Here is a 12,066-nt window from a genome sequence, read left to right on the forward strand (position 1 = left end):
AAGTCTGTTTTATCCTATTTTAAGCATAATAAGATATTTGCACTTAAATTAGACAAAAGTATGTGGTAAGATTTTGTGTTTTTGCAGTACACGGTGGATCTCCTCCTTTACTCCTCTGCCGTTTCCCTGCGTTACGTCTGTAAATGTGATTATATGTTTTATATATTCTCTGCTCTACTTAACCCTGTTGTACCTGTAGCATGGCTGTTTGTTGGTGGTGCAGTTTGCCCTGTGCATGATGGTCTGTGTATGTGTGTGTGTGTGTGTGTGTGTGTGTGTAGCTGTTAGCAGGTTATTTTTTTACACAGATTTATGAGACAAGCCTGTTTGAATGCTACTGTGCGTGCCTATACTCAGTTTCCCTGAACACTGTGACAACTCTGGCTAAACACGTACTTGGAGTGAATGGAGGAGAAAACGACTTCTGGGTTGTTGTTTTAATATTTTTCATTTTGAGTTGGACTGCGCTGCTGAGCGGAAAAAGAAAAAAAAAAGCCTGTTGATCTTTTCTGGGTAAAATAATATTGTCTATTACTGAAATTGAGTTTTGTAATATTTGTACGTATGGAAGTTTTGTAACTTGTGATCGTACGCATGTTTCAGCATATGAGTGTATGCATCTTAAATGCTTGTTTTCTTTCGGTTTTGTTTTGCATGTAGGTTGCAGTTTAGTTCCTTTGTTTTAAAAATGCTCTTTTAATGTTTATTTTCGGGACCATGTACAATACTGTATAACGTGGGCAGAATCCTGGACCTCATGCTACATTGATATTATATATAAAATATAAAAAACATGTTTTCCCTATGGAGAAAGTTTAAGTTATATATCGCCTGTACACTTTGGGCTGCCTTTTAGATCTAACTGTCCACTGTTGAAAATAACCATAATGAAAATGAATAAAACATATTAATGAAGAATTATGCTGATGGAAAAATAAAGATTCTTAATAAATCTTATTACATTTACAACACATTTGTCTTGTTTGTTTTTATGGTTTAATATTTTATTGTTTTTCTGACCTTACAAAACAAACATTAACATAAAAAACTGACATAAAACAATGTAATAAAAAATTTTTAAATCGCAACGTCACACTGACCACAAATGGTGGATAACGCTAAAGAAGAAGTTCAGGAACATAATGACAGTACAAAAATAAAGCAGGAGAAGAAGAAACCAACATGACAAAGCTGTACAACAAAACAAATTAACAGCTTAGCCGACCGTGTTTAACTCTTTATGACAAATGCGTCTCCATTTGATCGCCATGGCAATCAAATGGATGTTTGTTTTCACTTGTTTGCAAGATGGCTCTTCCTTTCGTAACTGAAGCCACATTTTCCTGCAACTATATTTATATTTTTAAATTAATCCACATCATCTGTGTATTTTGCATGAAACCCTAAAGAGTAAAACCAGGAGAAACCATCATCACTGTTGTTCTACCTGTTGTCTCTCAGAGGAGTTTTAGGTTTTGTTGAAGAGCAAAACCTAAAACTATGTTGAACTTGAGTTGTAGTACAGCTCTCTGCAAATCGGTTTACCTCTGGGTCATTGCATCATGCTGCATCAGTTTTGCACCAAATAATGAGTCGGAGCATTAATTTTCCCCAGAGCAAATACAAATGGAGTAAACAGTGACGTGCGGTCAGGGGTGGCGGTTCCTCACTGTAATCCTGACAAGTATAAATAAGGACATGAGAAGTAAAATAGGTGCTAACAATGAAGATCAATCAGCACAATCAATTTGTGCTCTTGAATTCTCTATATAATGTTTTTTATTGGTAATTTCAACATTTTTATGGTGAAAATCGCTGGATTTAACCATTTCTTTTTTAAATACATGAAAGAAGACAGGGTATTGCGGTGCAGTACTTAACCTCACCTCTGCGGGCGTTGTACCACACAAGTATCTGTCTTTGTATCGTCAATGTACTTATTTAAATAAATATTTTTCCACATACATTGGTGTTCTACGGTCTGTTTGATATGTATAATGAATGTGTGTGGCATATGTGGCATATTTCGTCTTTATGTTTGGCCATGAATGCGCAGCGAAAATGCGCATGGTGAAGCAGAAAGTACCGTGCCTCACTGACAGTTGTTGTTCCTTCCCTGTGAAGATCCACTGAAACATTTTTGGTCCATTTTTTTGAAAGCTCTCACTTGAATTTGTTGGTGGTTTGCAGAAGATTTAGTCTCTGTTTGCTCAGCAGGTGCCTGTCTGGCTCTGCTGCATCTGCTCCTGAATCCTCTCCAGCACCTCCTGCATCTTTCTCAACTGAAAGGAGAGCAGAAGGAAATCAGTGGCAGATCGATTACTTCACCTAAGTACAACAAATAAGGGCTCCTATGTGACGTCACGTGCGTAAGATCCCTGGTGGAGGGCAAAAAGCTGCTAGCCAAGAATGATTAGCATTGGTTTTAGCAGTTAAATTGTCAATATAACACGCTAAATATTAAAGGCACACCTGATATAAAATAAAAAGGGACGCAGGGCTTTGCTACACTATGACAACCAGATAACAAGGTCAGGAACAAGTTTTAATTAAGAAAAAAATAACTTAAGTGGTTTAGTTGTGCTACCTTGACATTGACAACTGTAACAGGTAGATGTGATGAGTAATTCGGTGTGTTTCGGTTCAGTTAAAAAATAAAAAAGGCGACCTAAACACCAACTCTTACATATCATCAGTAGAGCAAGTGTTTAAATTAGCTAATCAATCACCTGCTAGATTAGCTAATAGCATCAACTAATCTGTCACCGCTGTGTTAGCATAGGTAACAGCAGCGGTAGCTAATCTACAACAGTGATCACTTATTAATAATCGCAAAATAAACATCAAGCCTGAAATATAATACTGTTACGCACTGAATGTTTTATTTTTGTAGGAAATACGCGTGTTTTTTTTTTTTTTGTTTTTTTTGTGGCGTTGTTGTCAGTTGCTATGACAACGTGTTTACGTAGCGTAGCCGACACAGAGAGCGAGGAAAAAAAGGTGTTTTTGAGTTGTTCTTCAGCGTTATTTTTTACTTTGCTGTGGCGCGCAGCACCAAATTAATAATACCTAGATCTACAGGTATCATTTAGTTAACGGAATTATTATACCACCGGAGTGAGAGCGGCTATGAAAAAATTGCATTTTTTTCCCCTCCAGTGATGTGCGCATGCGCGAAATTTCCGGACTTAAACAATAACATGCAGGGTGTCCATATAAGTGAGAGGGGAGAGTACAAACTTCTTCATCTTTCTCGAAAATCTGTCTCTCCATCTCGGTGTCAACTGCTGCGAGTGGAAGAGGAAAGTCCACCTCGCTCCCTTCGCGATGCTTCTCCCGTAAACTGAAACAAGAACAAAAGTGTGTGCCCCATTCATCAATAATAACCCCTTATTAGTTTGTTGCGTGAATTTCTCCACGCTGACAGGGGTCCTGGCTGCGCCTACCTGCGTTTCCTCTCCTGCACCATCATGCGGGTCATGTTCTGGATGCACTGCGCCCGGTAGTTTTCGTAGTGGATCTCCCGCGTCACGTCCTTCAGGTCCTGCATGTGCGTCCTCACCAGCATGTTCCTCAGCATCAGGAAGTCTGAGTGGGTCGGGTTCTCAACTACAACGATTGATGTCACAAAACAGAATGCATAAAATATATTTAAGGATAAGAAAATAAGCTTTTTAAACGATTTAAGGATATACTTTGATTTGAAGGTGTTTTTTCCCCACATTATTTTAATAACAAAACTGAAAAATCTTACCATGTATTTTTCTGTCTAGTTTCTAGTGCAAAAGTTAGATTTGACCTTTCAGCATGATATAGGAGCTTGTTTTAAGTCAATAACTCCTTAATATTGATGAAAATGTAGTAGTTCCATTGGCAGATTATTTCATTAATAACATGGAAATGAATTTATTCACCAATGGATCTAGTACTTCTCTAACAGTATTAAGGAATACGCTACTTAAAACAAGCTCCTATATCTATTCTTTGGTGTGGATGAACACAGTAAATGGAATCCCTTCAAAAAAAAAAAAAAAACTCAACACATTGAGGTTCCATGGGTGTAAAGTGATAAAATGCGATACTTTTGGCAAGCAGTGTATTTGTTTCGTACCTTCCACCACACCCCACGGATAAGAGCGACCCCTGAACTTTCTGCCTTTGCTGTCCACCTGTATGTTGCTCCCGATTACAGCAAACGGTATGCTGTCCTGCAAGCAGAGGTCAAAATGTCAAACTGTTAGAGCCTGCGAGGAAGAGACGCCACTTTTATCTAATTTCCAGGTCAGACCTTGAGGATCTGTTCCTGTCTCTTGAAGTCTTCGTCTTCATCCGAGTCGCACTCTGGAAACTGGTAGATGTTGATCCCAAACTGCTTGATCTCATCTCTCATCTGAAACAGAAGAAAACTATCATGGTGGAAGAGGAATAAACAATGATCAGAGGTGGGTAAAGTACCCATAAATTGTACTTAAGTACAATTAAAATGTGTGAAGTAGTACTACTTCACACATTTTCACTCAACTAAAAGTAAAATACTCTTAACTAAAAGTAAAAAGTCGACTGACAATGACGAAGAAATAAACTGTTCAATGAGCTTTTCATAGTACAAGATAAATAGCTTCATCCTGGATTATTTTTAGATTTGAGTAAAGAAAACTACTGAATTTATAAATTATTGTACCTTTAATTTCTTGCTGTAGACTTCTGCTTGTGTCAGGCTATCGGCTTTGGCCAGTAGAGGAATAATGTTGACTTTTTCATGCAAAGCCTTCATGCACTCCACGTCGATGGGCCTTAAACTGACAGCAGAGGGAAAACAAAACATGATTAAACTCTGGACATGCTGCATGGATGCAGCTGAGGCTGTAAAACATCTTTAGATGCATAAATAGGAGCGAACCCGTGGCCAAATGGAGAGATGAAGTAGAGCAGGCAGTGGACTCTGTTGTCCTGAATGTTCTTCCTGTTCAGCCCGCTCTCATCTCTGAAATACTGCTCAAACTGCTGGTCAATGTAGTCTTCCACGTGCTTCCAGCTGATGCAAACACATAAAATATCTGTGATTAGAGCAGCAAACCAACAGGAGATGGTTTTAATGCAAGCAGGTTCACGATTATTTATTTTATACACACTCTGTGATACCGAGTGACGTTTAACAAAGCTGTCAAAATTAAGCATAGGCAACAAAATAGTTTTTAAAGTATTTGTACAATCATAATATAATGCAGAGAAAGGAAAATAATTACATAACTGGAAAATAAATGAGGAGAGAAGTAAAAAAATATATAAAATAGATAATTTTATAAATCTATGGTTATTTTATTTAGCTGATTGTTTTTCATACTAAATCTAAGCAAGTGTTTTTGGTCTAGTTTCTAGTGGAAATATCTTGGTACACTTAAAATAAGGTAAAACTAACTCTTAAGTAACTTTTCAGCAAGATATATGAGCTTATTTAGAGTCAATAATTGCTTAATATTGATGAAAAAGTTCTACTTCCCATGGCAGATTATTTCACTTATAACAAGATATTTTCCCATGTTATCAGTGAAATAATCTGTCCATGGATCTGTTGCTTTTTCATCAATATTAAGGAATTATTGGCTTAAAACAAGCTCATATATTTTGCTGAAAAGTTACTTATGAGTCAGTTTTGTCTTATTTCAACTGAAGATATTTGACCGGATGGACGGACGGAGATTATATTTGTATATCTGTGTGATTAATGTACATTTCTGCAGGTGAGGTCTTGGATATTTAGTGTTTCTGTTGGGGCTGCAGCAGCATGAAGCTGTTTTTAACATGTCTGCTCACCTCGCTGTGTTGTTGACAGCATCTCCGAAGCCTGGCGTGTCAATGATGGAGAGCCTCAGTTTGACTCCTTTCTCCTCGATGCCGATGGTGTGCTTGATGATGTCGACCGTTTGACTGATCCGCTCTGCAGATTAGCCAAAGGTAATGATGCATGCAGAGTTAAAAACTCTCCAAGAAGAGCTGAAAGGTTGGATAAGTGATGAAGGTGAACTCACCCTCAGCGTTGGGGACTTTTCTGTCTCTGTAGAGGTCAGTGAGGAATAAACTGTTTATTAGTGTGGATTTGCCGAGTCCAGTCTCTCCTACAATAATAGGGACACACATTCTTCTAAGTCACTTTAAAATAATCAAATCAGATCACATCACATCTTCCTTATTATTATTTTTTTTATTAAATAAAAAAGTAACTGCCTTCTAATCTGTTTTGGGCCAGATTATTTGAGGCTTTCTTCCACAAACTTAGAATCATTAACATAGTTATTATTTATTTTCAAGATTTTACTTCTCAACTAATATTTACAAACTGAATATTTGGCTTTCAAATTAAAAATTTAGTTTGGAAGCTAAATAATTAGTTCCCAACTAAAACACTCCCCACAGCATGATGTTGCCACCTCCGTATGCGCTTCCAGGTTTCACCATTTTTTTGCATTGATAGTTGTGATCAAAAACTTCACTATTAGTTTTATCAGACAATGAAAAATTAAGGTGTTTTTCCATGACTCCATTTAAAAACTGTAGCGAATGTTATGGCAGAAAATGAGAGTTACTAAAAAAAAAAAAAAGCCAAAATGATTCAGAGGAAAATCCAACACAAAAAATGTGAAACCAAAGTCATAGAGGTCAAAGCAAAGCTGGACAAACTAAATGTTTTCTGAACAAACGTCTCCAAGTCAGATAAGACAAACAACATTCTGACCAAGAATACTGGGGCAGCTGTTGAGCATGGTGGCGGTAGAATCATGCTGTGGGCTGTTTTTCTTCCAGAGACACTGGTACATTTTACAAAGCTGATAAATAAATGATTAAGATGCAAGTTTTTCAACTTTAACTTGAAGCAACAGCTGTGTGTTAAAACTGACACAACGATCCCCAAACCACATCAACACTGAAGCATAATTACGGAACCAGTGGAAAAAAGTGGATAAAATAAATCAATAAAAGTAAGAAATGATGGAAACTTCTGACTGGAACTGCCTTGTGTTATTCTAGCAGCATAATTAGGTTATTTTTTAGATATTCACCTGCCACCATTAGCGTAAAGGTGAATCCTTTCTTCACCGTCTTTCTGTGAACCTGGTTGGGCAACGTAGCAAAACCCACGTACTCTTTGTCCTGATCCTGCAGAACGAAGACATGAACGTCATATTAATGCTCAGCATTTCCACATTTCAGCATCATGAAGCCACCAGTTACTGCTGTGGCCTTCAACAAGCCCAACTCAGTGAATCTGTGACGATTAATCACACATAGTAAATGATGGTTTAAGACAACATCAGGAGTGAAGCGTGCATTTGTAAAGTGACACAGTAAAAAAATAACAGCAATAATTTGGTTTATTTAGCTTGTGGCAGAAACAAAATGTGGGAGTTAATTTTTTAAAGTCATATTTTCACCATGGTATTCCTACATTTATAAATATCAGCATTATTAGCTAAACGTTTAATTAGCAAGTTTAATATTTTTACAAACTAAATATGTAGCTTTCAAATAAATAAAAAATTGTTAGCAAGTTAAATATTTACATCTGAGCTAAATATTTGGAGAATAAATATTTAGTTTGAAAATTAAATATTTAGCTCAGACTTAAACACGTAAATATTTAGCTGAATGTTTTCACGTTAGTAATTTTATTTTAAATATTAAACTAAATGTTTAATTTGTTAATTGAAAATGTTGTTTATTTAACATTGTTAAAATATGATTTTTAAAATGAAGACCCACATTTTTTTCTCTTTCACAGGCTAAGTAAACAAATTATTGCTGTTAATTTATTATAGTAAAATGGTAAATATTAAATATTTATATATTGAAATATTAAATTTAATGTTTAGCTAGGAAGCTAAATATTTAGATCCCAACTAAATGTTTACATATGAGGTAAATAGTTAATTTTCAAACTAAATATTTATTTTCCAAAATGTGTATTTAGCTTAGATCTAAATATTTAGCTTGCTAACTAAGCATTTAATTTCAAAGCTAAATATTTAGTCTGCAAGCAAAATATTTAGCTTATTAGTTAAATATTTAGTTTGGAACTCTGACATTTATAAATCTATGAATAACATAGTGAAAGTATGATTTTGAAAAATGAACACCCACATTTTTTTTCTCTATGACAGGCTAAATAAAACTAATGATCGCTGTTAATATTTTACTGTGTAACTTTACAAACGATCAGAGTAAATAAAGGAAGGAAACTCTCCAGTTGACACAAATGTGAGAGAGAACAAAGTCAGAGGTAAAAGTCGTCAAACCAAACCAACCTCTGGAGAGTCGTAAGGGTCAAAATGTCCCCAGGGGCTGCGCGGCCGCGAGGCTGGGCTCAGAGGAGAGTCCAGAGAAACCTGAGAGACAAGCTGCCTCTTCAACGGTAGAATCTGGGACAAGTCCCGTCCTGCGTGACTGGGCCGGGGCGGGACGGTGGGAGAACCGGCAGGGCGAACAGGACGGGATGGAGGGGGCGTTCCTGGATAACCGGGCAGCCTCCCGTTGGCTGCAGTCGGAGGTTCTTCTGCATCCAAGCGGTCTTGATTCTGTGACTGTTCATCTGAATGGGACACAGGAGGTAGATCCCTCATGGCGTAGGGGAACTGTATGTCTGCCTGGTCTTCGATGGACAGACTGGACAACTGGGACAAAATGTCACAAAGTTTGTTTCTTTTCTGTACACTCTCCTGCTAAGACTTCATAATAATGGGGAAACAAGTACATCCACTACTGTCAGTAAAAAAAAAAAAAAAAACTCCCAGTGAATAAATAGCAACACAAATAACTAATTTAGAAGTATCGCTACACGGCGGTTATCTCCTAGGAACGGTTATCTCCTAGCAACGATTATCTCCTAGCAACGGTCATCTATCATTGGTGGAGCGATACTGACCCCTACTGGCAGCCATGTCAAACTGTGACTGGCGATGAAAAATAAACGTGAAAACATCCACTACATTGCAAAATCAAAATCTTACGACATAATTTTGGTCTAGTTTCTAGTGAAGATATCCTAATTCACTTGAAGTAAGGTAAAACATACTTACAAGTAACTTGTCGGCATGATACAGGAGCTTGTTTTAAGTAAATAATTATAGTATTGACGAAAAAGTACTAGTTCCATCGGCAGATTATTTAACTTATAACAAGTCATTTTGCTCATGAATGAAATAATCTGCCAATGGAACACGTACTTTTATTAAATTATTGACTCTAAACAAGCTCCTATATCTTGCTGAAAAGTTATGAGCTAGTTTTGTCTTATTTTACGTGTACTAAAATATTTCCACTAGAAAATGTGGAAGTGTCCACCATTAAATTCTTTTGTAAATATAATGCCGTAGGTACGGAAACAGACTGATAAAGTGCCTACTGATCTCCACCTGCACTGTTTGACTACACAGTTTTTTCTCTGATTAGATCTGACCTGTGATCCCATTATAACGTTAAAAAGGAAGTCATCCATCTGTCAGGGCAAGAGGACAAAAGATTCCCTGAACTTCAGGGTCAGCCAGGTCAAACTACAAACTGTGAAGAGCATCTTTATACAGGTCATTATTTATCAGGACAGCCTCAAACATCAACTGATTTTATACTCCATCTTGAATGCAACATCATCTACTCTGTGATAAAATCTCTAAGCCAACTATTAAGCCTACTGTCCTACTGACTTGGTCCAATGACAGAGAAGTGCAACTCACAGAGCTGCAGGTCTGATCAGGGTTCATCTGCCATCCCTCTACCTGTCACCTCTAATTACCCAGAAAGCTCCTCAGCTTAACCCAGCGTCTAATACGCTAACAGGGTGGGGGTTGGAGAATTACCTCCTAAACACACAAACACGCTCTAACAAACACAAAAGACGGTCCTACCTGCTTTTCTGAAAAAGCTGTAGCTTCTTTGAACAAGGACAGCATGTTAAAACATTAGTATAAAGGAGAAAATGAGTTGCTAAAAGGAATATATTAAAATAAATGAGTATGGTTAATGTGGCATAACGTAAACATAAAAGTGGTAATTTAAATAAATAATTAAGATTATAATAAACAAGCCTTAATTAGCACAAGAAACATTTGGACAGACTCCTCAAGGTGCTTCGCATAAACATTTCAGGGTGATTAATTTGTAGTTTAAATTGTGAAGTTATTTTCTCACTGCCGAAAACTTTAATAAAACAGAAAGACATGCTAGAAATATGTACATGTTATGAACTTACCTTTTTTACTGCTGCGGAATCTGACCGGAGAGGACATGTGCTCCATGGTGTGACCTGAGTCCAAACTGACCCCAGATCGGCTGTAGTGGGCGACATGCGGCGCCCCGCTGCCAGAGCGCCTGCCTGCCTGTATGGCAAGCCATAATGTATTTATTCATTGGTCTGTATAACAAGCCACCTGCATATATTATCTAATATACTTGATCTTTATTTTTTGTCCCCTATTTTGCAATTATGCCACAACAAATAGCTACTTGGTTGCACTCAGAGGGATTAGGAGCTTAGCTAAATCCAGAAATATTTGCAATTTCAAATAGTAAGAACATCATTTTCATAGTAAATTATAGGACTACCAGATCTCTGGATGTTGGTTGGATTTTCTATTAAACATGAATCAAACAAAAGTGTTGCAAACTTTTTAATTGGCTGTTTGTAATATAAAGCTTCAGAAATAAAACAGTTGCTTGATGTAAACAAAATCAAGCTAAATTAGATATTAATTTACAATACTTTTGTCATAGTTTAATAAACTTATTGACTTTAATTGCTCAATCGGAGAAGCTTGCCCGACTCATTTTAATGTGACAGACCTCGTCCCTCATCTTCTAACAATCACATTATAAATGCATTTTCTTAATTACTTTTCATCCACTACCTAACTAAATCAAAATGTTGTTGAGAAAATAAAATATTCGCTTGTTAAATCCTGAATCAATTAATCGATACATAAAATATAGTTTTAATTTGCCAGCTCCCAGACTTCTCTCCATTTTTATTGGTCGGTCAGAGGTCAAAGGTAAAGCTGATAACCTCAACACGAGAGCATAACGGCTTGGTACTGCTTCGCTGAAACTGTTTTTTATGGTAATAATTTCAAATTTATAAAATATAGACTGCGTTAAATAACTCTTTCTTGGTTTTTATTTGCCTTTTTAGTCAATTTTAGCCGCTTTAACTTTTGTGCTGTAAGCTAGAAGGTAAGCTAGCTAGCCGGCGTAAACATTTTTCAAATCTAGGTCAAACATTTCACAACTTTTACTTAGTTTACTTAGCCAGAGAGAGATATTTTGAAGTGACGTTTTTGTTGTTATTATCTGTCTTTTGGCTAAAGTTAAGCTTTGTGCAGTATGAGACAAGTTGCTATGTAGCATTAGCCACCACCTGATGTGGAGGTGGGTTCAAATTAACAAAAAGAAAAACGGCCAGCTAAAATACCAAAAACTTCAGGAGCCAAATTTTATTATTTTGTATTTAATATTTAAGATGTTAAATACATGAATACCACTAATGTATAATTTTAAAACCAGGGCAAATGTTATTTACAATCAGAATTTATGCCCTGCACTGTGTCAAAGGTTAGCATGTAAAAAAAACTCAGAAATTCAAATGTGTTGTAATTGTAAAACTAGTAAAACGCCGATATTAAAGCTTGTGTTTATAGGAAATAAGTGAAACAGCTTAGAGCACAATGTGATATTTTCTGGAAAAATTTTGCAAAATTTCGCTGTAAATATGATAGGAAAATATAAATTACAGTTTGTTTGTTTTTTTATCAATTCAGTTAATCTCAAATATTTTTTTCAAACAAGTTTGAAGAGGAATATTCTTTGTTGAAATTGTAGAGACATTATAACATAAACAAATCTGTATTTTGGTAATTTGGTTTTGACAATATCGACATATGTTTTATTTTGAGGTAGAGATGCAGCCAACAGTTTTTTGTTTTTACAGGTCTGACCTGGTGATTTTATGTTTATTTGTACTCAAAATTGTTTAATTGATTTGTTTTTAAACCAAAAGTGGTGAGAGGCATTAGTTAAAAAATA

General features: G+C 36.2%; 1 protein-coding gene across 2 annotated transcripts; it reads right to left on the reverse strand.

The window, feature by feature from the left end:
- Positions 1–1,005: 1,005 nt before the first annotated feature.
- On the reverse strand, positions 1,006–10,324 carry septin4a (septin 4a). 2 transcript variants are annotated; one of them, XM_008427422.2, is made up of 13 exons: positions 10,241–10,324; positions 9,897–9,922; positions 8,301–8,666; positions 7,059–7,155; positions 6,030–6,116; positions 5,815–5,938; positions 4,901–5,035; positions 4,682–4,799; positions 4,289–4,390; positions 4,112–4,208; positions 3,447–3,609; positions 3,241–3,343; positions 1,006–2,282 (listed from the first exon to the last, which is right to left on the reverse strand). In XM_008427422.2, the coding sequence occupies exons 1-13, from the start codon at positions 10,284–10,286 to the stop codon at positions 2,211–2,213; spliced, it is 1,536 nt and encodes a 511-aa protein (XP_008425644.1). In that variant the 5' UTR covers positions 10,287–10,324; the 3' UTR covers positions 1,006–2,210. The 2 variants fall into 2 exon arrangements, with proteins under 2 accessions (XP_008425644.1, XP_008425645.1); XM_008427423.2 differs by having other exon boundaries at positions 9,897–9,919; positions 10,241–10,301.
- Between the last annotated feature and the right edge of the window lie 1,742 nt (positions 10,325–12,066).

The sequence above is a fragment of the Poecilia reticulata genome, linkage group LG14 (genome assembly GCF_000633615.1).
Source record: "Poecilia reticulata strain Guanapo linkage group LG14, Guppy_female_1.0+MT, whole genome shotgun sequence".
Taxonomy (NCBI): Eukaryota; Metazoa; Chordata; class Actinopteri; order Cyprinodontiformes; family Poeciliidae; genus Poecilia; species Poecilia reticulata.